Source organism: Saimiri boliviensis, chromosome 10 (assembly GCF_048565385.1).
Source record: "Saimiri boliviensis isolate mSaiBol1 chromosome 10, mSaiBol1.pri, whole genome shotgun sequence".
NCBI lineage: Eukaryota > Metazoa > Chordata > Mammalia > Primates > Cebidae > Saimiri > Saimiri boliviensis.
Window position 1 is genome coordinate 77,424,696 of NC_133458.1, and position 25,952 is coordinate 77,450,647.

Consider the following 25,952-nt stretch of genomic DNA (forward strand, 5'->3'; position numbering starts at 1 on the left):
CTGCAGCTGGCAAAATCACCTTTTTAATCAGTGTTGAATCTCATGTTTGTTCACTTATATAGCATTGTTAAATGTGTTCTTATACTTACAAGGATACATTAATTTGCCTTAAATATTATATTCACAGTAGTCATTCTTAGAGGAGTATTTCTGAATGTTTATTCATTATGTACCCTGTAATCACATTACCTGTGTATATTTTTATATATTCTTCTTACATACCTGGATTTTGTATTTATAAAAACATAGCTAAAGCTGGAAGATAATAATAAATACATGATTTTAATTTTTCCCCTTTATGTAGGCAGTGCTCAGAATGTGACCAGGCAGGGAGCAGTGACATGGAAGCAGATATGGCCATGGAAACCTTACCAGATGGAACCAAACGATCAAGGAGGCAGATTAAGGAACCAGTGAAATTTGTTCCACAGGATGTGCCACCAGAACCCAAGAAGATTCCAATAAGAAACACGGTAATTTATTTTTTATTTATCATAAGCATCATATAATTCTGAGGCCAAAAGATTTTGGCCTCAGAATTCAAACTATACTCAGGGCAAACATATAGTCAGAAGGTAAAGAAAAAGTTATGTATATTAAATGTAATATAGAAAAATTTATGTATTTTGAAATATACCACATACTTGCCTGAGTGTTTGTAGTTTATATGTTGTTGAAGACATAATAATAATGAACACACCAGCACATCCACCACCCACCTTAAAAGATGGAATATTCCCAAAGCTTTAGAAGTTTCCTGTAAATCCCTCAACAATCTTGTCTTTATCTGTCTAGCCCAGAGGCCACTTCTTTACTCAGCTTTATATTTCTCATTCACTACTTTTTCTTTATAGAATATATTTACACTCTAAATTTATGTATTTATAAATAATACATGGTTTATTTTTGCAGTTTTTGAATTTCACATCAATAGCATCTAATGTTTTTCTCTGATAATTTGATATTTTGACCAAAATTGTTGATTTGATTCAGACATGCTGACTCATATAGTAGTAGTTTATTTATTTTCACTTGTGTATAGTTTTCTATTGAAAGAATAGATCATTACCTAGTTTTTGTTTTGCTTTGTTGATAGGCAATTAGGTTGTTTTCATGTTTTTCTATTCTATACAACTTTGGTGTATTTTTTATTTTTATTTTATTTTTTAAATCAACTTTGTGATTTTTATTGATGGGTGACAACTTTATACTCCTAGGTATCACTGATCTGTGTACAATTAGGGATGCACCATTAGAGCAGAGCAGACAGCAGAATTAAACAGAGCAGACTGAAGAAGAGATCAGTCTTCATTATTTGCCCATTTTTCATTATGTGTACACAGAAGCATGCATGCGATTTGAAACCTTTTAATGGCAGTAAAGTAACAATCACCCATCTATGTAGACTCACTTTTTAACTCCAAATATCTGATTTGCAGTGTGTATACAAGCAGTTTTTTTCTGCACAATAATTAAAAATTTTCCCTGTTAGGGACCAGCAGCTTATTTTTTATGTTTATTTTTCTTTTGAAGTAAGAATTAGTTCTTCTTTGATAACTGGCTCATTTTTCTCATTTATTAAAAACTAAAGGTCAGGGAAAGAAAGGTGTGATGGATTAAAAAATTCTTTTTTGAGGAAAGATAAAATTCATTTTCACAAATTTACAAGTGTTACTGGTGCAGGATTTATTCTTCTAAGCAATGAGACTGGGAATCAGATGCAAGACTGGGACTCTATTCTACACAACTTTGTTTTGAATATTCTTATAAATGTCTCCTGCAGCATGGTAACAAGGAGTTTGTGTATGTATGAAGGTGTAGATTTGCTCAGTTACCGACAATCTGCATCTTCAGTTTTGCTAGATAACTACAGTTGTTTTCCAAACCAGTTCACACTGATACCAGCAATGGATAATGTTTCTGTTGCTTCACAAACTTGTTGTCCAGTGTTTTAATGCTTTCAAATGTGATGCAGAGAAAATAGTATGTTGACATTTTATGTTGCAATTCTCTCAGTACTAACAATTTTGTGCATCTATTTACATATTTTTGGTACTTTGTATTTCCTTTTCTGGAAAATATGTATGCAAGTGTTCAACCGATTTTTCATTTGGGGTGTTTACCTTTTTCTCATTGCAAATTCTTTGAGGCCAAGTTTTAAAGAGTTTCTTTCGGAAATCATTTATGTTCATTTTTACCAGGTACCTTGAAAGGGTCTCTACCAACTTGAGAATATTTTAAATAAAAGTTTGGTGTGTATGTTTTCCATTACTTCAGGAGTGTAAATTTTAAACCTTTAAGTACTGGCTTACAGTTAGGAATTCTTAGGGCAGACATATTTTACTTTCCTGGCTTGAGCTGAGGCAGGTACTTTTCAAAACTCTTTCTTTCCACAAGGGAGATATAAAGATAATTTTAGGGTTAGTTGTCATCATTTGTTTTGTTACCTGTTAAATTTTATTTTTTTCCTTAAAGTAACAGTTTTCTCAAAAATTTTTTTTTAAAAATCTGTATTAACCTCCTATATTATAGTTACTTAACAGATCTCATTTAGGAGAATTCGCCTTGATTTTTTAATTCAGTTTTGAGTTATGGACTCATATAAAATTGGTGAGGCAAATCTGGGAATTGTTCTCTCTTAGATAATTGAAATAGTTTATTTTGGATGTGCTAAGTAGATCAACTTGAAATAGTTTTTATTTGTAGTTTCCACTATTTATAACTCTTTTTTAGGCTTCAAAAATATATTTTGTTTATAAGGGAACTAGAGAAAATTTTCCTTTGTTTAATAAGTCTGCTAGTTTCTATTTCTAAAATATTTTCTATAATTGTTTGAAAATGGTAACTACTGTTATTCTTAAGATCTTAGAGAACAGTTATTATTTCATATGTCTGTATCTACAAAGATTATCCCCTTATGAAACACTGTTTTTCCAGTTTCTTTATTGTTTCAAGAAAGCCTTGTCACTAGTATTACCATCCTTAACTTTGGAGTTATCATATAGGGGAAAATTATGTATATTATGGTAATATTTATGTGCCGGTAGTTCAGTATTACTTGAGATAAAAGAGAACTCTATAATATTAAAAAATTATTCTATATTTTTCTCTCCTTTACTGGTCTGCATTTTTTATCCTAGAATTATGAGGAAGCTTTAAAATTTGCTAATATCATCCCATTCCTTTCATCTTGCTCTTTGTCTCTAGTTTTCTTGTTTAAAAGCTTTAGGCTTGTTTCAGATTTTGGTGAGTGAAACACCAGGAAAAAAGTCCATAATGGAGCCACTAATTTTAGGAAATGTGGTGTGATCGTTTCCTTACTTGTAGAAATTCAAATGCATACTGAAGCTCCATGAAAAAAAATCCTAATATTTAGAAAAATGATTACTTTTGTTTATCTATTCCTTTTCTTGTTTTTGTCAAAAAAGCATTTTTTAAAACTTTTTTTGGTAGCATAGAATACTGTGTTGTACCAAGTTTGGAAATGATACTCCAGAGGCCATGATTACTTGCATTAGTATTTGTTGAAATGTAGACTTTGGACCCACCCTACAGCTATTTTTGGACCATTCTAGAATTGATGAATTAGAATTTAAGGGGTTTGACTAAGCAAATTTCTTAGCAATACACTTACACTAAATAAAAGTTGAAAATAACTGCTAATGGTGATTACCTTCCCTCTTTCCCTCTTACCTTTTCTGCCTGCCTTCCAACAATCCATTCAGAAAACAAGACAATTGGTGTAAACAAGACGTACTAAACTGTTAGGAATAAGAGATACAGAAGAAAGTGATCAGTTCTTTAGATCTTGATCTTATCCTTTATGCTGAGTTCCTATTGTTACCTTAAGTTTTTATCATTTCTGTTTCAGAGTTGTGTTTCTCTCTTTTAATTAATAGGTGGTATGGTAAACAATGAGATATTCTAGTTGTGTTTCTTAGCACAGTGTTAATTATGACAGTCCAGGCATACAACAGTCTACTAACTTGTATAAATACCTTTTGAAATGTATAACTGATTTTTCTGTCTCACCGTTACATTTTTAAGCTATTGCTCCTAATGTCCTCCTACTTACACTTTTTATTTTAGCACATATATTACAGTTGGGAATATTTTGTCTTGAGATACATTATTATAGTATTTTTATTTTCGTCAGTTTTTCATTTTTCCTGCCATTAATTGATCAAAGTATAATTTGTTTTCATGTTAGTCTTATTCTATCATGATTTTGAAAAAAATTTTACCTTCATGACATACATAGAGCAATCATGACATACCCCAAGCTTGTGGACCTGCACTCCTGGCAGACAGCAACTTCCCTGCTTACCACAGAGGAATGGGTCCCATTCTTACCATATTTCATCAGTGAAACTGTAGAATTATTGTAAAGGCAGCCTTAGATAGCTCTGTTTAAGTACTTTGTTACTTAGAAATTTTCTCTGCCTTATTTTCTATGTGGAAACTTTTTACTTCCTTTTAGGCAAGGAAATTAATTTTGAAGAAAATATAAATGAGCTTACCCATATCCCTTTTGAAGTTACTGTAAAATTGATGTTCATACTTTGGACATATTTTCTAGAAACTCTAATGTAACTTGAAAGCTTTCAGATTTTCTTTTGCTTTCTTTGCACTCTATGTCATATAATGACTTTTCATCTTTTATAGAAGTGCCAAAGGACTTGTTGGGACCTGTCTTTCCATAGTTTTCACACACATGCATCATCATCTACTCTCTTTGAAGTTCTGAGATCTTTCTTTCTGACTTACAAATTCTGGTTTTGTTTAATGTATTTTCTTTTTTGCAAAATAATACAATAAATGGTCAAAGTACTTTTTAGCAGCTTTGAATAAAAACCATATTGTTTTTCAGGATGTATTATTTCTTTTAGATCATTATTTTGGAAGGGGATTTAAACACATTTAATCGTTTTTCCATCTCACTTAATGTGAGCCACTAGCCTGTTCTAAGTGGCAGTCTTTATTTGAGAGGTAATCAAATATCTTAGAGCCTACTTTTATTACATTTATGTTTTAACTAATTTTACACATATAAAAAGTACCTATTTAATAATGTTTAAGCTTAAGTCTTGAGAATCTGAAAATATGAAATGTTTCATATAAATATTTTTTTAGATGCTGGTTTAGCAAAAATGTTGAAGTATTTGGATTCAGTTCTGTTGAAATCACTAAAGGTTATTATATGTTATGTCCATATTTATTTTACTTACACTAACTGTTTGAATTATGACAGTTTTGGGAAAGAAGGGTTATCTGTGGGGGGGGCTTTAGATACCAGAATGTTCTATTATCAGACTCAAGGTGACCTCTCAGGTACTAGTCACATTATATAAAACCTCTGTCTATCACAGATTCTTAGAAGAAACCCTGGCAAACAGTTTTTGTAGTGAAATAGAAAATACTTAACTCACTTTGGCTACTTGGAAAAGATCCACTGTGGTTGCCCTGAGCTCAAGTAATCTCTTTTTTTGAGACAGTCTTACTCTGTTGCCAGGCTAGAGTGCAGTGGCGCAATCTCAGCTCACTGCAACCTCAACCTCCCACGTTCAAGTGATTCTCCTGCCTCGGCCTCCTGAATAGCTGGAACTACAGGTGTACTGTACCACGCCCAGCTAGAGACGGGGTTTAACCATGTTGGCCAAGATGGTGGTCTCAATCTCTTGACCTGGTGATCCTCCCACCTCAGTCTCCCAGATTGCTGGAATAATAGCCTCCCCCAGCTGCTCAAGTAATCTTATTCAGAACCCCGAGACTCCTGTTTTGCTTTTTGCGTCTTGGAAATCCATCACTTTTATTTATTCCTAGGAATATAAAATAAAGATAATAAAGAATAAGTGGAGCTTCAAGATTTTACTTATTTTTATATATACCATTATCTCTGAGAAGGTTTTTATAGCAGCACTTACTTGTCATGTAGAATACATATTTTATTATAAATTGTTAGACCCATAGTTATTTCCATTTATAGTGGTAAAGACAAATTGGTAATGATTTTCTTTTCATCCTCATATATATTTTCATAACCCTGTTAAGGTAAACTAAATTAGATAGAAACTCTACAGCCAATTGACTAAAGTGAAAACACCCACTTTTGGTGACCACCATTCCATCTGTTGTTTGATACCCAGCAGAAACAGATGGCACCTTGTTCATAACTTGTTTTTTGTATATAGCAATTTTCTTATATTTCTTATATTTCTTATATTATAATATTTCATGAACTTTAACTTGTTTTCAATGTGGTTTCATAACTGAAAGAAATATTTTTAGGAATTGTATATGTTATTTTATTATATATAATATATACTATACATGCAATTTTATATTTTTAGGAATTAAATATATATTCATATATATTAGAATAAATTTTATACTGGAACATTTTTGAGCAGCTGCCAGAAAGCTACTGGCATTATTCTCCAGCATAAATCTCATGCTATTTAGCATAACAGAAGTTTTCAAAGTTTGAGTTAATTGTCCTAATTAACATTGATTTTGGAATTTTGCTTATGAATAAGCATGTTCTCTTTTTACATATAAATTACAGAGAAAGGCATTTCTTATGATACGTCTAAGCATATGTGACTTACTTTAAATTAATTATTATTTGTATAAATGTTGATTTGTCAACAAAAACCTAAGTGTTAAATTTAGTAACATGGGCACAAGTGAATATATGAAGCATAGTTTAGTGATATCAAAGATGTTAAGGTACTTTAAATTTAGTTCATTTGCCCAATGAATTATGCATTTGACTTAATTGCAAATTAAAATAACCTCATCTTTAAAGAATAATTAAAATACATTACATGTTTTTTAGTCCAAATGAGAGAGAAGTTAGAGAAATATTTAATTATGTGTTTTAGATTAATAAACTTTATTTATTTTTATTTTTATTTTTGAGATGGAGTCTCACTCTGTCACGCAGGCTGGAGTGCTGTGGCATGATCTTGGCTCACGGCAACCTCTGCCTCCGAGGTTCCAGTGATTCTCATGCCTCAGCCTCCTAGGTAGCTGGGATTACAGGCATGCGCTACCACGCCCACACCCGGCTAAGTTTTTTGTTTTTAGTAGAGGTGAGGTTTCTCTGCTAACCTTGTCTCTACTAAAAATGAAGAGGCTGTTGGCCACGCTGGTTTCAAACTCCTGACCTCAGGTGATCCGCCCACCTTGGCCTTCCAAAGTGCTGGGATTAGAGGCCAGAGCCACTGTGACTGGCCTGAATAAACTATTTAAAAATTGGTAGCTAGATAAGATAATTTTACTCCTTTTCAGTTTAAATACATTGTCTCTAATACCATGCCAGTCTCTTCTGTGGATGTTTTTATCACCTCTTTTCAAGTACATTTATCATAGACAGATTAAGAGCAAAGTGATGTGAGCAGCTCAGGTTGTAATTGTCTCTAGGCAAATCAAGTTCTTAAAAAAATAACAAAACAAAAAAATTGGAAGGTGTCAAAATGTGGAATGAGTTTTAAACTTTCATTTACTTCTAATAGCTTAACTACTGTCAAAATGAATCACGGTTTGGAATTGTACCCTTACTTAATCATGTGGAATTTCCAAGTAACGTATCTGTGTTGCACATACTTGAAAAGTAAAATTCTTACTTCTTCCACTTATTATTTTCACCCCACTGTTTTATTGTTGCTAAAGTAGTTTCAGCCTCAAAATATATTATAAAAAGACCACCCAGTTATGTATACTTCTATTTATCTGAGATGGGACAAGCTCTTGGATAACCGAAATTTATCAGAGGGGCTAAACTTGTTTTTTGTTTTTCTTCTTGCTTTTTTGTACCATTTCTTCCTTTTTTAAGCTCTGCTTATGTTTTGGGATTTAATCAAGGACACTACTTTTAAAATATCTTGTCTGTTGTAATATTAGGCAGTTATGAATTTTCATAGTTATAGTTGCTGCCACTTCATTAAAACAAAGAAAAAAAAAGCCCATAGCTTTCAACATTTTCTTGGTTAGAGGACTTGATATTTTGTATCAAGTTACAGTTGGATCAAATTCTCTTTTATTTTTTTCTTTGGAAATGCTAGTAATGTGATAAATGCTAAATAAGAGTGCTGTGATTACTTTGGTAATGAATTAAGTTAGTATGTAGTATGGAGCTACCAAATTAGGGAGACTGTGGTGTCAGTTTGAGTTTCTTCTTTATTGGGTATATATAATTCTCCAACATTATTTGAAATGTAAGAAATCTTCATTGGGCATCACAGTGTTACAGTTGAGTTTAAGTATATTCAAGTGCAGTAAGAGATCTGCATTCTTAATGATTGTGCTCATCTTTATTTGGGATTAAATTATTAATCGTGGATTAGCCATGCAAGAAAAGTCACAGAAGTTGAGATAATTGAGTTTAAGGTAAAGGTTTACCTCAGAAATTTACTAGCTGTGTGATTATCAGCAAGTCATTTTTCTGGATTGCTTTTTCAGAGCTCTAAGATGATACTATTTTATATTTTTATAACAAGCTTGTTTTTTTGTTTTTTTTTTAACAAGCCTGTTTTAATAGATGGACATTGTTTATGTGTCTTGTGTTATTCAAAATTATTACATGAATACATCAGCAATTACTGTTTGGTAATAAATGTACTAAATTTAAAGTGACTATTTTAGATAATTACAAATATACCTAATACATGAGAAGAAATTTATAAATATAGAGAAATGCAGCCATACCATTGTGTGATTGAATCACTAATTGGCGTTATACCATGTGATGTTAATTGCTCTCTGGGTGTGAAGAGAGTTTCAGTTGATGGAGTCATAACAAATGTTTGAAGATTTAAATTATTATCAAAATGGTAAATAATTAAACACCTTTAAAAGAATTAAAAACATGAACTTGCAGTATTAACACATATACTTGAAAAATTAATTCAAAACTAGTTGAAACATTTGCTAGTTAATTACCTAAAAGATGAGTTGAATGAAGAAAAATGTGGAAATGTATGGAAGTCTTTTGCACATTGTTTAGAAGTTTATGGAACTCAAATGAGTAATTTGAATATTTTCCACTTGATATTGCTTACTAATTTGTAGTATCTTATTGAAATGCCCTGTAGGCCAGATGCGGTGGTTCATGCCTGTAATCCCAGCACTTTGGGAGGCCAAGGCGGGCAGATTGCTTTAAGTCAAGAGTTTGAGATCAGCCTTGCCAACATGGCAAAAACCTTTCTCTAGTCAAAATGCAAAGATTAGCCAGGGATGTTGGTGCACACCTGTAATCCCAGCTACTTGGGAGGCTGAGGTATGATAATCACTTGAACCTCGGAGGCTGCAAATACTAATGTAGTTATAGTTCTTTTAAACATTTGTATGTATTCTGTCTGACGATAAATGTATTCTGAAGTATAGGATGTGAATTTTAGCTAAATGAGTTTGAAATGTCATTTTAGATGGCATTTTAATTAGTTTTATGTTAACTAGGACTTCGGATTGTGGGACCTTTTCCTTGTGCTCTTTTTGGCTGCTTAAAAATTATTCCTTTACATAAACATGAATGCACATGCATACATGTGGGCAAACAACATATGTAGTATAATCCCAGGTTTAGCATTTCAGCTCTAGAAGTCATACACGATAAGTTATGAAATTTTAAATACTGAGTGACTGGGAGATTCTGTCTAAAAAAAAAGTAAAAAGCCTTGTAAATATACATTATGCAAATTAGATAATAGATTACCAAGTTAGAGAAAAATAATTTAAGCTTTTTTCAAATTTTTATTTTTTGAGTCAAAGTCTCATTCTGTTGCCCAGGCTTGGAATGCAGTGGCTCTATCATGGCTCACTGTAGCCTAGATCTCCTGGGCTCAAGTTACCTTCCCACCACAGCCTCCTGAGTAGCTGGGCTATAAACACTCACAACCATGCCTAACTGATTTTTAAATTTTTATTTTTAGTAGAGATGAGGTCTCACTGTGTTGTCCAGACTGGTCTTAAACTTCTAAGTTCAAGCAATCCTCCCACCCTAGCCTCTCTAAGTGTTGAGATTATGGTCATGAGTCATGGTGCCTGTCCCATCAGTCAGATCTTTTAATTTGTATTACATAGTGTCACCATTTATTAGTTTTGATTTAACCACTTATTTTATTAAAACAAGTTAATTGAGTCTTTATGTCATAAGCATTGTGTTAAGTTTAATTAGATGTAGAAAGATGAATTAGATACAGTCCTTACCAATTTGGGGATGAATTTTTTTAAGGGGACAGAAGATAAAGCATTAGGCACAGAAGGAAAAAAAAAAGAAAGTACTAGCCGTAAGTTTTCCGTTAGAACTTGAATAAGTGTTGTTAAGGACCTTTCTACACTGATGTCCTTAAACTTATGTGTATGTGACCTACTTAGGATTCTTGTTAAAAGACAGATTATAATTCATGTGTCAGAGTAAGCCGGAGATTCTGCATTTCTAGTAGGCACTCAGGGGATGCCAGTGCTCATGGATCATGATTGATATTTAGAGGAGTAAGTCTCAATATTGTTCTTTGGAAGTAAGAATTATAAATGTAGGTCTGCATTTAAAGACGTTTCCTGGATATAGTCTTCATTTTTCATCCTAATTACTTCCATAATATAATTAAAACACACTGGCAATATAAATTTAAATAGACCATCAATTTATTTGTTTTGAATAACTAGTTGACTTTTGGTTATCTAGGGACAGATTCAATGGTATGCAGTTAGCCATGGTTTTAAATAACAGTGGGCTTGGTATCATGAAGAATTGAAATTACAGTCATGTAAGAAAACATTAATATATTTATACTGTATTCTGTTTAGAATTACTTGGTACCTACTCTAGCTTGGGAATGTTCCTTGATCTCAGCTGTCCAAGTAATTTTTGGGAGCAGTGCCTGCTTTCTCTTCCAGTCTCTACAGTGGGAATTACGTATGGGAATTACAGAATCTACCAGAGACTGTGCTGTGATTGGTGGAGATTTCTAACATATTGGCTGCAAATACTAATGGAGTCACAGTTCTTTTCAACATTTGTATGTGTTCTTTCAAATGGTAAATGTATTCTGAAATACAGGATGTGAATTATAGCTGAATTAGTTTAAAATGTCATTTTATATGGTATTTTAATTAGTTTTACGTTAACTAGGACTTTGGATATGTGAGACCTACCTTTTCCTTCTGCTCTTTTTGGCTGCTTAAAAATTATTCCTTTACATAAACATGAATGCACATGCATACATGTGGGCAAACAATATATGTAGTATGATCCCAGGTTTAGCATTTCATCTATAGAAGTCATATGTGATAAGTTTTGAAAACTTAAGTTCTGAGTAAATCATAATTATGGACAATTATGAAATGTTGAGAAAATCCTTTAAAATAATTTTGTAGAGTTCATTTTTTCTATCAGATACATGTTTATTTAAAAGTAAAGTACAATAAAGTACATTTAATCTTTTACTTTTTATTTCCTATGGCATAAATGGTAACAAAATGCAGTGGTCCAATATAGTATTAATTAGCAATAGCTGATTTTTCAAGTACCTAACTTAAGCAATAGCATTTAACATAGGAAATTTATTTTTATCATTAATTAAACATTAGATATTGTGTGGATTTTTTTTTTCCAGAGAACCAGAGGACGAAAACGAAGCTTCGTTCCTGAGGAAGAAAAACATGAGGTTGGAATAAGTTAAGCACTTTTACCCAGTCTTAACTTTGAGAAATTTTCTCTCTTAAAATTGTTTCCCTCATATCCTTATTTTGTTTTGTTGTGTTTTATTTTATTATCCGTTGTATGGCAGGAAAGAGTTCCTAGAGAGAGAAGGCAAAGACAGTCTGTGCTGCAAAAGAAGCCCAAGGCTGAAGATTTAAGAACTGAATGTGCAACTTGCAAGGGAACTGGAGACAATGAAAATCTTGTCAGGTAAGTTGGATGCTAAAACCTTGTCTTTAGGGGATTAAGGTTCCATGTTTATTATTTTCTCATCACAGAAAAATGTAAAAAAAAAAATTGCAGGGTAGGACCTTTCTTAAAATATTGTTTAGTGGAAACAGTACTTCAGAAACAGATTTCATCCACTTATTAACCTCCCACGCATGGTTATACTCTGGATTTAGATGTAAATAAGACTGATAATCTGAATTTTTAACAGGAAATTATTTTTCTCTTGACAAGAGAACTTGACAATGGTCTCTGTTTAGAGGCCATAAAAGTAATTTGATCTAAACACTTTGTACTAAGATTATTATATTTTATGTCAAAACAATGAAGTTACTAAGCTCTGTTAGCATATTCTAAATGTTGAAATTTATAAGCAATGGTGAGAAGACAGACTTTTTATTGACAAGAATTTAATTAGCACTTTCTTATTGCTTATTAAAACAAATGTGTTAAATGCTTCTCCCTGACGAAATAAAGAAAGGTGAAAAGATGGCCTAGGTAGATTTTATTTTTTGTTTTGTCTTTGTTTCTTTGTTTCGTTTTGTGACTTTTTTTTTTTTTAAATCAGACATAATGCTAATCAGGGAGTCTTAGCTGATGCTGCACATTGGCTCTTCCCAGAGGTCCAGAGACTGCTAATTTTAGCTGAAATGAAGAAATTGATCAAAGCTCTGGGTGAGATGGGAGAGTGAGTAGGTGAACAAAAAGAGAGCTAATTTAAAAGAGGCATCAGACTTTCAAAGGACAGTGGCACAATGGTTCTTAGAGTTCTTATAGGTACTTTGTAAGGGAACCCGTTCTGAGTTCTTTAAAAAATTGTCTTCTGGTAAAGCCCTGTTAAATTAACTGAGGACACAGAAATCAAACAGTTCAAAAAGAATAAACGTATTGATAAAACAAATATGTTAGTGTTATGTTTTTAAATATTTATTTCCAAATGATGTACTCTATTTCTGTCATTAAGAATATAATTTGTCAGCCGGGCGCGGTGGCTCAAGCCTGTAATCCCAGCACTTTGGGAGGCCGAGGCGGGTAGATCACGAGGTCGAGAGATCAAGACCATCCTGGTCAACATGGTGAAACCCCGTCTCTACTAAAAATACAAAAAACTAGCTGGGCGTGGTGGCGCGTGCCTGTAATCCCAGCTACTTAGGAGGCTGAGGCAGGAGAATTGCCTGAGCCCAGGAGGCAGAGGTTGTGGTGAGCCGAGATCGTGCCATTGCACTCCAGCCTGGGTAACAAGAGCGAAACTCCGTCTCAAAAAAAAAAAAAAAAAAAAAAAAGAATATAATTTGTCTTAATTTCTCTAAGAAAGGCATGAAGCCTTAAATTTTATACCACCAATGAGAAAGATAAAGTAAAGACAAAGTCCTTCAACAAAGTTAAGAAAGTTTATAGTAATTGGCTAATGTTTTTGAGGCAGTTCATGTAGAATGTCTTGGGAGCTATCCTGAAGGTTAAGTTTACTAAAATTTAGGATAAAGTAGTAAGTAGTTCCAAGTTCAGGAGAAACACATGAATAATTCCGACTGCAGTATGATTTTTGTAGTATGTCAGAAATGAAATCCCAGGCATAAGCATAACATAATGGAGTAAATGAAGCAACACAAATAAAAAAAATAACAATCTTACATAATGAACAGTTTAATTCAGGAAAATTCCCTTGGGGTTGAGGATGGAGTTGAGGACTATGATTAATTTGAAATAGTAGTTAAAAACTTAGAGAGCTTGTGATCTTCTTATTAATTATTTGAATCTTTGTAAGTATCTACTGTACCTTACTGATTTTTTTTTAAAATACAAGATTGATTGAGGCCTTTTTGATGGAGGACCTGTGAGTTTTTGTAAGGTTTTTTTGTTGTGCTTTTGTCATATGTTTGAAATTAGGAACCTGAAAAATATAATTTTTATTTTAAAAACCAGTTTATGATAGATTTTCAGCCTGTCATATTTTAGTTGTTTAATAGAAAAAGTACCTTCTAATTTTGATGAGATATTTGATTAGTATTACTCCATTATTTATTTCTTTAGTTTCTTTTATAAAATGTTTATTTCTAATTGAATTATTACACTATGCCAATGTCTGGAATTTTATGAAAGTCTTCTGTAAGGTAAAGATATTTTCATTACTCCGAAATAATGGATATACAAAGTCCTCTTCCTTGGTTTTGTTTTATAAAGAAGATAGCATCATAAATTTTCTGCAAAGTTTTAAAGAGGTAGTGTAGAGGAAATTAAATGTTTTATTGATACTATATTTTAATATTTTTTAGGACAAGGTAAACTCGATATAAAGCAATGTCATAAAATATTTTTGGACATAATGTGATCTTTAAAAAAAATACATTGTTTAAGCACTATTCTTCTTGGGTTAAAGAATTTTATATAAAATTTCCTATGTTTAATAAAAGCAATCTCATAAGCCAGTATCTGCCATTTTCCCTGGCCATCTCATATTTTGAAATTGGCACTGTTACTGTTTGAAAATCACCCCCCAAAAGTCTACACTTTTTTATTACATCTTAAATATTATCTATACATGCTATTTTTTTAAACTTTAAAATAAGATATTTTAAATAAGAATTTTTTTTCTCTAAAGATATATTTCAGTGCTTACTCAGAGATATATGTATGTCTGTTAGGTTCTCTTTTAAAATTAAACTTCATGGGTCACAATCTTTTGTTTAATTTACTGTGTTTACTTTGTCAAGTTCTTTTAAACTAATATTTACATCTCACTAGAACATGCTCTTCAGCAGTTTTGATTTTTGAAACCACACTTCTCTATGTAATTCAGGCATATAGAAAATTCCTTCTTAATTTTCCTTGCTTTTTAAGTTATTTGTACATGTTTATTTGTGAATTTACATGTATAATTTTTTTTTATATCATTGAAGAATTGCATGCAATTTGTCAGTAAACTGTAATTAGTAGGTTTCGACTCTTATTTTCTGCTTTGCCTGTTTTTCTGGGGACTTGAGCAAATTAGCGTTTCTGTGCCTTGGTTTTCTCCCTGTTGGACGTGATCACAATCATACTGTGCTTCATTAGGTACCTTATGAATAACTGTTGAGTGATAGTAAGGTTCTTTTCATATGAAATGTTAGAACAGTAGTCTTACTTAGTAACACATAATACATGTATGTGTATCACAATTGGTAAATATGTTTCCAGTTATAGTAAATATTTATTTTTTATGTCAGAAATGTACATGTCCTGTTTTCATATATGATTTTGTCTAGAATCTAGGAGACAAAAAGAAATTTGTCATTGTATGTTTTCTAAAATGATTAGATTGAAGGTTTACAGCGTCTCGGAATTCTATTTCATTTTTTAAAGTGCATACTTTTTGCCATCTGCTTTTAAAATTTAGTTAGAAATTATCTGAGAAGTTTTCTACTAAATATATATTTCTTCAGGTTATTTAATTCAATCTAAATGCTAAAGGCCAAATTGAAACTATTTCATGGAATTGCAAGGTCTTTTTAGGCTCTGTGATAGGTCATTGTTGGACGTAGTTTTGGAACTACTTAGTGATACCTTATTTTTGTTTCCACAGTTCATGACACATTCAATACTCAGAAAATGCTTGATAAACGAACTCTACATGAGTAATGACTGAGTATTCTTTTGCTGAATTTACAAAACCTGTCACTATTATAATTCAATTCTAGAGCAAATTGAGTCATAAAATAAAATGTTTGATGAAGATATCTAAGGGCTTAATAAAGGATAATTGATTTTTGCTGCTAAAATGTAGTGGCTAGTTTTTCCTCCCCTGTATTTTAAGTAAATAAATAGATTTGAGATTAGTTGATGCATCTGTGAAAAGTAGAAATAAAGTGACTCCTTGAAAGGGAAGAGGGTCTTTATTCTCTCTCAGTCTTTATCCACTATCAAATTAGGAATAACACCAAACTTCTAAACCTCAAATTTTATCTTAACTACATGAAGTCAGTGTGGCACATTTTATTACTTAATCAGAGATGGGAGAGAGAAAAAAAAGGTTTCCTAAAGCTAAGAACCCTGTAATCCATGAGAGCTCTTAAATAGCATCTTTAATTGTATTTTGTATTGTGGCCCTAATTCAAAAGCATTGAGGGTAGGAAATGATCTGTTAAGCTATTTCACTATTATAGCTAATTCTACCCTATTAAGTGCTTGCCAGAGTCTCCTCTTTATTTGAGTATATGGCAAATTATATAGGTATTGAACCATTTTGGTTGCAAGGGTAGGGTGTCAATTTGTTCTCTAAACATTGTCGTTAACACTTTGATTTATTTCACATTTAAAAATCTGGCTTGTCAGTGTATCCTCACAAACTAAATTTGATTGTATCATAAATTATTAGGATGACCAGCAAGAATTTATATATATTACAGTTTAATTTCAAATACTAGTCTCTTATTATTCTGAACCTAGAGTTTTCGTTGTGGAAAAGTTTTTGATAATAAATTCAATATTTAGAACAAATATTTCCTTTCATTTTGTGTCATTTTTGGTAAGCTGTTTGTTTGTTTTTGTTTGAGACAGGGTCTTGCTCAGCTGCTTAGACTGGCATGCAGTGGCACGATCACAGCTCACTGCAGCTTGACCTCTTAGGCTCACGTGATCTTCTTTTCTCAGCCTCCTTGGTAGTTGGGACTACAAGTGCGTGCCACCATGCCCAGCTAATTTTTTTTAATCTTTTGTAAAAATGGGGTTCTCACTATGTTGCCCAGGCTGGTGTAGAACTTGTGAACTTAAGCAGTTCTCCATCCTCAGCCTCCCAAAGTGCTGGGATTACAGGCATCAGCGACTGTACTCAGCTAAACTGTTTTTCAAGGGACGTATTGATATCATGTGATTTGCCAGTTGCTTCTTTCTTGTGTGTCAGCACCATGGTTTTTTCTTTATTCATACTGGTCTTTTCAGTGTTCACTGTAACTATTTGCATAGGACTTTTCTGCTGTCTGTAATGTATTTCAGCATATTTTCTTCTTCCTTCTAAGTTTATGTCAGTATTTACTTCCTTCATGTAGTCTTCCTGACTTAAATGGCTTCATGTTGATTGTCTTGCATTGATTGTCCTTGGAACCCTCATAAAGTCCCATGTCATGCTGCTATCCATTTTGCTTGTAAGTTGTGTTATTATTTCTGTCAATTAATTTACTTTTCCGTGAGGTGAATCTAGCATCTGTGCCTTCCATTTATTTCTAATGACCCTGATAGTCTAATACAATATGGCTCAGGCAGTTAATTCAGCATAAATGCCTGTTAATTTACTGATTACACTGCCATATTTATATACCTTTGCAACTCTATACAATTAGAATAGTTTATAATTTCTTTTTGTGTGGGGCCATTTTAAAAAATAGTTCCTGATTGATTTATTTTTGAAAATTTAAAACTTTAAAAATTACTGAGTACAAAGTTAAAATGAGTGTATGTTTCTTGAAACAAAAATAATAGGTGACAAATCATGGTTTTTGCTTAACTGATAACCTTTATTTTTGTGGTAGTTGTTTACTGCACTGAGAGTTAGGAAATCTCAACTAGTTTAAGCTTGTCACCTGCCCGTTTTGTAATTTTAAGCAAGTCACTTGTTGAGTCTCACTTTTTTTATTTTAGGAGAAGACCTTAGGCTGTAACCTCTCTGAAGCCTAGCACACTAGCTCTGATATTCAAAGATTATATAATATTCCATGTTCTCTAGTCCATGCTACTTCTTTATTTACATTTGGTCATAGGCTCCTGTGTAAAAACATATTCTCAGTAGCATCTTCCTCCAGGCTACTCTGTGATTATGTAGAATATGATTTTTTGTTGATTAAATATGTTAGAATGGAAGCCAGTTTTTGAGTTGCATTTTCTCTCACTTACCTAGAGGAGTAGAAAATAAGTCAATTTAAAACACCCACTTCCTTTGATAAATAGCACATACTTCCTTTTTTAAAAGCAACTCTAGTGGGATCTAATTTTCATCCCATTAAATTTTACTCATGCTTAGTGTAGCACTTAATGGTTTTTAGTACATTTGTCATTGTTCAACAGTCATGACAGTCCAGTGTTTAGATTATTTCATCACCTCAAAAATTATTGTGCCTGTTTACAGTCAGTCATAGCCTCCATCTCCAGTGTCAGGCAACCACTGCAAATGTTCTGTTGTCACTGGTTTTTCATAGTCCTGAGAAATACTTCTCCTTATGTATAAGTTAGATTTTGTTTCCACAAATAATTTAATGTAATAAGAAAACTTCTAATTAAAGAAATATTAACGTGATTAATATGAAAAAATTATACTATTTTATTAATTTTTCAACTCAGTACTTTTAATTTTGGATATTAAAAAAGTGAGCCTGCTAAATTTGTATTAAGAACCTAGATTCTATTAAATTTTAAAGTGTCTGTTATTTTGGGAGGTGGTACTGTAAAATGAATGCTTAAGTATGAGGATTTATAACTGTTCTGCTGAGTTGTATTAGTCCATTCTTGCACAGCTGCGAAGAAATACCCAAGAATAGTAATTTATAAAGAAAAGAAGTTTAATTGGCTTACGGTTCTGCAGGCTGTAAGGGAAGTATAGTGGCTTTTGCTTCTGGGGAGACCTCAGAAAACTTCCAGTCATGGCAGAAGGCAAAGGGGGACAAGGCATGTTATGTGGTAGGAGCCAGGGGCAAGAGAGAGATGCGAGAGATGCTATGTACTTTAAACAACCAGATCTTTGGAGAACTCACTCATCATGATGAGAACAGCACCAAGAGGATGGTATAAAGCATTCATGAGAAATCTACCCCTGTGATCTAGTTACCTCCCATCAGGTCTCATCACCAACAATGGGGATTATAATTCAACATGAGATTTGAGTGGGACACATATCCAAACTATATCATGGTTTTAAACCTTCTTTTGTTATTTGTGAACTCTGCTTTTATCTTCCTTATCTATAAAATAGCAATAAACAATAGTACCTATGCCATAGGTTGTCTGGATGATTAAATGATATTGTACAAATAAAGAGCTTGGCACGGTGGACCTTTACCAAAAAATGGTAAAGGCCATATACAGCAAATAACAGTGACTCTGATAAAACATATATAGTCTTATAGTGTATGTAAGTCTGTTTACATTGCTATAAAGAATAACCTGAGGCTAGCCAATTTATAAAAAAATAAGTTTATTTGGCTCACAGTTCTACAGGCTGTTCAAGCTGCATGGAACTAGCACCTGCTTCTGGTGAGGTCTCAGGAAACTTATAGTCATGATGGAATGTAAAGGGTGAACCAGTATATTGCAAGGATGAACAACAGAAAAAAGAGGAGGGGTCAGACTCCTTTAAACAACCATCTTTCATGTGATTTAACAACAAGAATTTGCTTATTCCCATGGGTTGAGTGCCAAGCGTTCATGAGGGATCTGCCCTATGGCCCAAACACCTCCCACCAGGCCCACCTCCAACATTGGAGATCACATTTCAGCATGTTATTTGAAGGGGACAAGTATCTAAACTGTATACCTTCACCCCTGCCCCCTCCAATTTTATGTCCGCCACATTGCAAAATACAATCATCCTTTTTAAATGGTCTTCTAAAGTCTTTGCTCAGTCCAGCATTAACTCAAAAGTCCACAGTCCACTGTCTCACTGGGGACTCAAGGCAAGTTCCTTCTGTCAGTGAGCCTGTAAAATCAAAAACAAGGGCCGGGCTCAGTGGCTCATGCCTGTAATCCCAGCACTTTTGAGAGGCTGAGGCGGGTGGATCACAAGGTCAGGAGATAGAGACCATCCTGGCCAACATGGTGAAACCCTATCTCTACTAAAAATACAAAAATTAGTCAGGTGTGGTGCAATATGCCTGTAATCCCAGCTACTCAGGAGGCTGAGGCAGGAGAATCATTGAACTCAGAAGTCAGAGGTTGCAGTGAGCTGAGATTGCACCACTGCATTCCAGCCTGGCAACAAAGTGAGACTCCGTCTCAAAAAAAAGAAAAGAAGAAAAGAAAATCATAAAAAGTTATTTACTTCCAAGATACAATGGTGGTATAGACATTGGGTAAACATTCCCATGTCAAAAAGGAGAAATTAGCCAAAAGAAATGGGCAGTAGGTCCCACACAGTTCCAAAACCTGCAGACATTAAACTTTGAAGCTTCAAAGCAGTGTCCTTTGATACCCTATCCTGCATCTCAGGCACACTTAATGCAATGTGTGGGGTCCCAGTGCCTTGGGCACCTCTGCCGCATGGCTTTCCAGGTTTCAGCATTCTTGGCTGCTCTCATGCATTGGAGTTGAGTACCTGTGGCTTTTCCAGGCTCAGAATAAAAGCTTCTGGTGGCTCTACCATTCTTAGGTCTGGATGCCAACAGCCCCCTTCCACAGCTCCACTAGGTAGTGCCCCAGTGATAATTTTGTGTGACGGTTCCAACTCCACATTTCTTTTCCACACTGCACTGGTAGAGGCTTTCTGTGAAAACTTTGTCTCTGTGACAGGCTCCTGCCTGGACACCAGGGTTTTCTCATATCCTCTGAAATCTAGGTGGAGGCTGCCGAGCCTTTCCACTCTCGCATTCTGTGCACCTGCAGGCTTAACAGCGTGTGGAAAACACCAAGGCTCATAGAGTGGTGGCCTGAACTGTACCTGGTGATGTGAACTGTACCTGGGGCTCTCTGGGCGGCAGCTGGAGCTGGAGCAGCCAGGATTCAGGGAGCAGTGTCCTGATGCTGAGCAGTGAAGCAGGGCGCCAATGGTGACTTCTGACACCATTACTTTCTCCTAGACCTCTGGGCCTGTGATGGGCTGGGCTGCCTGGAAGATCTCCAGAATGCATTCAAGGCCTTTTTTCCTTCATTGTCTTGGCTATTATAATTTGTCTCGGCTATTATAATTTGTCTCTTTTTTAGTCATGCTGATTTCTTTAGCAAATGGTTGCTCCACAACCACCTTGAATTCCTCTTCTGAAAATGCCTTTTCCTTTACTACACAGCCTGCTGCAAATTTTCCAAATTTTTGTGTTTTGCTTTCCTTTTGTTTTTATTTTTATTTTGTTAATGATCAGCAGTTGAACATGGATGCTTCCGTTTTAAACATTAGTTCCAACTTTAAGACATTTTAAGTCCACAGTCCAGTGTCTCATTGTATCTAATCATAGGCTGTTATAAGCAGCCGTACCACATCTTAAATGCTTCACTGCTTAGAAATTTCTTCTACCAGAAAACTGTGTTATCAGTCTTAACTTCAAAATTAAGATCCCAAGAGCATGGACAAAATGTAGCCAAGTTCTTTGCTGGGGAATAATATGGGTGACCTTTACTCCAGTTCCCAGTAAGTTCTTCATTTCCATCTGAGACCTCATCATCCTGGGCTTCAGTGTCTGTTTCTATCAGCATTTGGTCACAACCGCTTAACAGTACTCTAAGAAGTTCTAAACTTTTGCTTGTCTTCCTATCTTCTTCTGAGCCCTCCAGACTCTTCCAGCCTCTGCCCGTTACCCAGTTCCCAAGCTGCTTTTGTATTTTCAGATATCTTGGTTTTTTTTTTTTTTTGGGAGACTGAGTCTCGCTCTGTTACCCATGTTGTAGTGCAGTGGTGCAGTCTTGGCTTAGTGCAACCTCTGTCTCCCAGGTTCAAGTGATTCTCCTGCCTCAGCCTCCTGAGTAACTGGGACTACAGGCACATGCCGCCACGCCCAGCTAATTTTTTGTACTTTTAGTAGAGACAGGGTTTCACCGTGTTGTGCAGGCTGGTCTTGAACTCCTGAGCTCAGGTAATCCTCCCTGCCTGGGGATCCCAAAGTGCTGGGATTATAGGCATGAGCCACCATGCCCAGCATTTCAGACATCTTTATAGCAACACCCCACTTCTTGATAACAATTTTCTATGTTAGTTGGTGTTGCCATAAAGAAGCACCCAAGGCTGGCTAATATAAAGAAAAGAGGTTTATCCATCATTCTCAGCAAACTGACACAAGAACAGAAAACAAAAACACTGCATAGTCTCACTCATAAGTGAGTATTGAACAATAAGAACACATAGACAGGGCAGGGTGGGGGAGTAGGGGAGGAATAGCAGGGGTTGGGGGGATTGGGGAGGGATAGCTTTAGGAGAAATACCTAATGTGGATGACGGGGCGATGGATGCAGCAAACCACCAACATGGCACATGTATACCTATGTAACCTGCATAGCCTGCACATGTACCCCAGAACTTAAAGCATAATAAACTAATTCAAAACAAAAAAGAAAAGAGGTTTATTTGGCCCACGAATCTGCAGGCTGTATAAGCAGCATAGCACCAGCATCTGCTTTTGGCAAGGCCTCGGTAAATTTAAAATCGTTGCAGAAGGCAACAGGGAGCTGGCATATCACGTAGTGAAAGCAAGCAAGAGAAAGAGCAGAAAGCACCAGATTCTTAACCAGCTTTTGCTTTGAATTAACAAGAACTCACTGATTGCCATGGAGAGGAAAGAGGTTATTTTTATTACTATTATTATTATTACTTTGCCATTCATGAGGGCTCTGTTCCCATGACCCAAACACCGCCCACCAGGCCTGCTTCCAACATTGGAGGTCACATTTCAACATGAGATTTGGAGGAGACAGACATCTAAACTATGTCTGTATGTATCAGGCATTTTATGTACATGTATTAAGTCATTTAGATACCATTTGAAATCAGAGGTATTAACATCTCCTTTGAATTGATGAGGAAACTAAAGTATAGAACTTAAGTAACTGCCTAAAAGTTGCGTAGCTAGAACATGTTGGAACTGAGATTCAGATTTAGTCATTCTGGTTACAGAGTCAATGGTTTTAACCTCTACAGTCTCAACATAATTTACATTTGAACAGTGTGGTTGGTAAAAGTTTATTTAATAAATGTAATTTATTAAAGGCTAAATGATGACATCCATTTGATGATCATACCTGGTGTTTTATTTTCTTTATTTTGTGATTTTCAGTAATATGTTTGATGTTCTTTGAGGCTTCAGTGCTGCAATCTCTATTCTCTTAAGCATGCTGTTTAGTTTTATTTATTATTAAATGTTTTTATTAAAATGCACCAACTGCTTTTTAACTTTAGATGTCATTGGATTTTTTTTTTTTTTTTTTTCAGATGGAGTCTCGCTCTGTCACCCAGGCTGGAGTGCAGTGACTTGATCTCAGCTCACTGCAGTCTCCACCTGCCGGTTTCAAGTGATTCTCCTGCCTCAGCCTTGCCTCAGCCTTGCCTCAGCCTCCTGAGTAGCTGGGATTACAGCTGGAAACCATCACACCTGGGTCTTATTTTTGTATTTTTGGTAGAGATGAGGTTTTGCTATGTTGTCCCAGGCTGGTCTTGAACTCCTGGTCTCAAGCAGTCTACCTGCCTTTGCCTCCCAAAGTGCTGGGATTACAGGCATGAGCCACTGTGCCCAGGCTTCAGAGAGAGAGAGATATTTTTTGGGGGCGAAAGATTATATATTTTTCAGATAATTCTAATATACATTAGTATCTCAGTGGCATATAAATATATTAATATAGAGTTGTACTTGGGTGTGCACATAGTAAAATGCCATGTGTCATATTTAATTCATATACTACATTTATTACTATCTATATTTATTGAAGTTGCTGTTTGGGAAATTTATAGCGTGTTACCATCTATACTTTCACTCTTTTGGTCATTAGTAATTTTCATTATCGTCATCTGTTTACTAAATACTTTTGTACTCACTTTTTCTTGTCTTAAAGATCAACACACATTAATACTCCGTTTATAAATTGAAGAAACCTCTGAATATATAGGATAATTATGTAAAATATTAGAAAGGTAAATATTTAATCAGTAGTGCAAAAAAAAAAAAAGAGTCAGATTAGGCCACGCATGGTGGCTCATGCCTGTAATCCCAGCACTTTGGGAGGTCGAGGTGGGTAGATCACTAGGTCAAGAGATTGAGACCATCCTGCCAGGCACTGTGGCTCTCGCCTGTAATCCCAGCACTTTGAGAGGCTGAGGCAGGCAGATCATGAGGTCAGGAGTTTGAGACCAGCCTGGCCAACATGGTGAAACTTGTCTCCACTAAAAACACAAAAATTAGTCAGACATGGTGGTGGGCACCTGGAATCCCAGCTACTCCAGAGGCTGAGGCAGGAGAATCACTTGAACCCGGAAGGTGGAGGTTACAGTGACCTGAGATTGTACCACTGCACTCCAGCCTGGCAACAGTGCGAGACTCCATATAAAAAAAAAAAAAAAATCCAGATTCAGGCATACTGTATTTGCATTTTGTGAATATGATTTGGAGAACAGATATACCTCATACATAGCCTCTTGTTCGCCTGTGATCTTAGAGATTTTTAAAAATTATTATTACTATGTTTTGAGAGGAGGGATCATTTAAATGAGTGGAGTAATACAAGGTAATAGAGAAAGAATTGCAGTCCCTTGAAGTTTAGTAAGCTTAGCAAGTAAGAACATTGTCTATTTCAGAATCCTCATAAAATAAATGTGTTTTATCCTCATTTGAGAAGTTTTGCACGCTAAGTCGTTTCTCACTTCAACATGCATGAAACTGAGGCTTAAATTTCAGGAAGACATAACCTCAGAATTACATAACCTTAGAGTGATCTTTTCAAGTATTAAAATGGCTGGGTGTATGTGGCATGTGGGCATTTTAGTTAACGCTGCGGTATTTGGATAGAAAAGCTTTCACATTTTTGTTTTCTGATGAAAGAGAAGAGAAGCAGCCTCTTTTTTCCCTCATTTATCCTTTTTCACTTATTCTCTAGATGGGATGTTTGCCATTTGCTTAACCCTGTTTTCCCCTTAATATTGTTGACATACATGGAGAGGTTTGTTAACTAGGAAAACCAGGATGATTATCCTGCTTTTCTGGGCAGCGGTAGAGCATTTAATATTTTAGTGAATAACAAAAAATGAACCTCACTTGAAAATTCAGTCAATAACTAGGAAGAATGGTGGGGAGAGGGCATAGAGCTAAAATTAAGAGGTTGAAATTTTGGTTTAGTTTCTGCTAGGGAGAGGCTATAACCACAAGAAATGCAAATCACCTCTCTGGGAGCCAGTTACCTCATTCATAGAATGAGCAATGCATTTAAAAATCCCTTTTAATTTTCAAATTTCATGATTTTGTAATGCTTCAGAAGTGAGGCAGAGAAATTCAGAAATGCAAAATATTATTCAGGTGCAAGGAATTCTGAGTTATTTATAGAATTTGCCTCTCACCCAACAGTGCTGTTTTTAATTATATTATTGACCCATCATATTTTTAAAGTTTTGATCTTACTTAACATTTTTTAGAATACAGCTATCAAAAATTAATTATAAGGCAGCCACTTTTTATTTATTACTAATTGAGATAAGTTTATAAGAAATGTTTTGTAGTAGAAAATGTTTTAATCTGAAAAGTTTGTCCTTTTCTTTCTATATAACAAAATAAATTGAGCTTTTAAATGGAATAAAATATATAGCTTAATATGAGTTATATTGTCTGCATGTGCTTTTAGCATTTATTCTCTATGTAGCTGCTAATGTATGATAGATGATTGCTTTTTATTTTAATTCTTAAGTGCTTAAATTCTTTCTGTGAAACAGTTTCAAGGAGCAATTATATTTATCCTAAACTGAGATGATTTAAGGTTATCATTTTTTGAATTAGCTCTTCCTATGACAATGAAATTAAAAGGATTTAATTTAAACATAATATACTCCCAGCACTTTGGGAGGCCGAGGCGGGTGGATCACGAGGTCAAGAGATCGAGACCATCTGGTCAACATGGTGAAACCCCGTCTCTACTAAAAATACAAAAAATTAGCTGGGTGTGGTGGCACGTGCCTGTAATCCCAGCTCCTCAGGAGGCTGAGGCAGGAGAATTGCCTGAACGCGGGAGGCGGAGGTTGCGGTGAGCCGAGATCGCGCCATTGCACTCCAGCCTGGGTAACAAGAGTGAAACTCCGTCTCAAAAAAAAAAATATATAATATACTAAATATATATATATGTATATATTTAGTATGCTCCCTTTCAAAAGGAGTTTTTTCTAATT

General features: G+C 34.6%; 1 protein-coding gene across 9 annotated transcripts in view; it reads left to right on the plus strand.

Annotated features, from left to right (window-relative positions):
- The window catches only part of PHF14 (PHD finger protein 14), a 211,521-nt gene that overhangs the window by 76,695 nt on the left and 108,874 nt on the right, over positions 1 to 25,952 (plus strand). For all 9 annotated transcript variants that reach the window (XM_074379511.1, XM_074379514.1, XM_010345745.3 and 6 more), the window contains exons 14-16: positions 305 to 473; positions 11,619 to 11,669; positions 11,793 to 11,914. In XM_074379511.1, the coding sequence (XP_074235612.1) occupies positions 305 to 473; positions 11,619 to 11,669; positions 11,793 to 11,914 (342 nt within the window). The remainder of the gene's footprint in view (positions 1 to 304; positions 474 to 11,618; positions 11,670 to 11,792; positions 11,915 to 25,952) is intronic.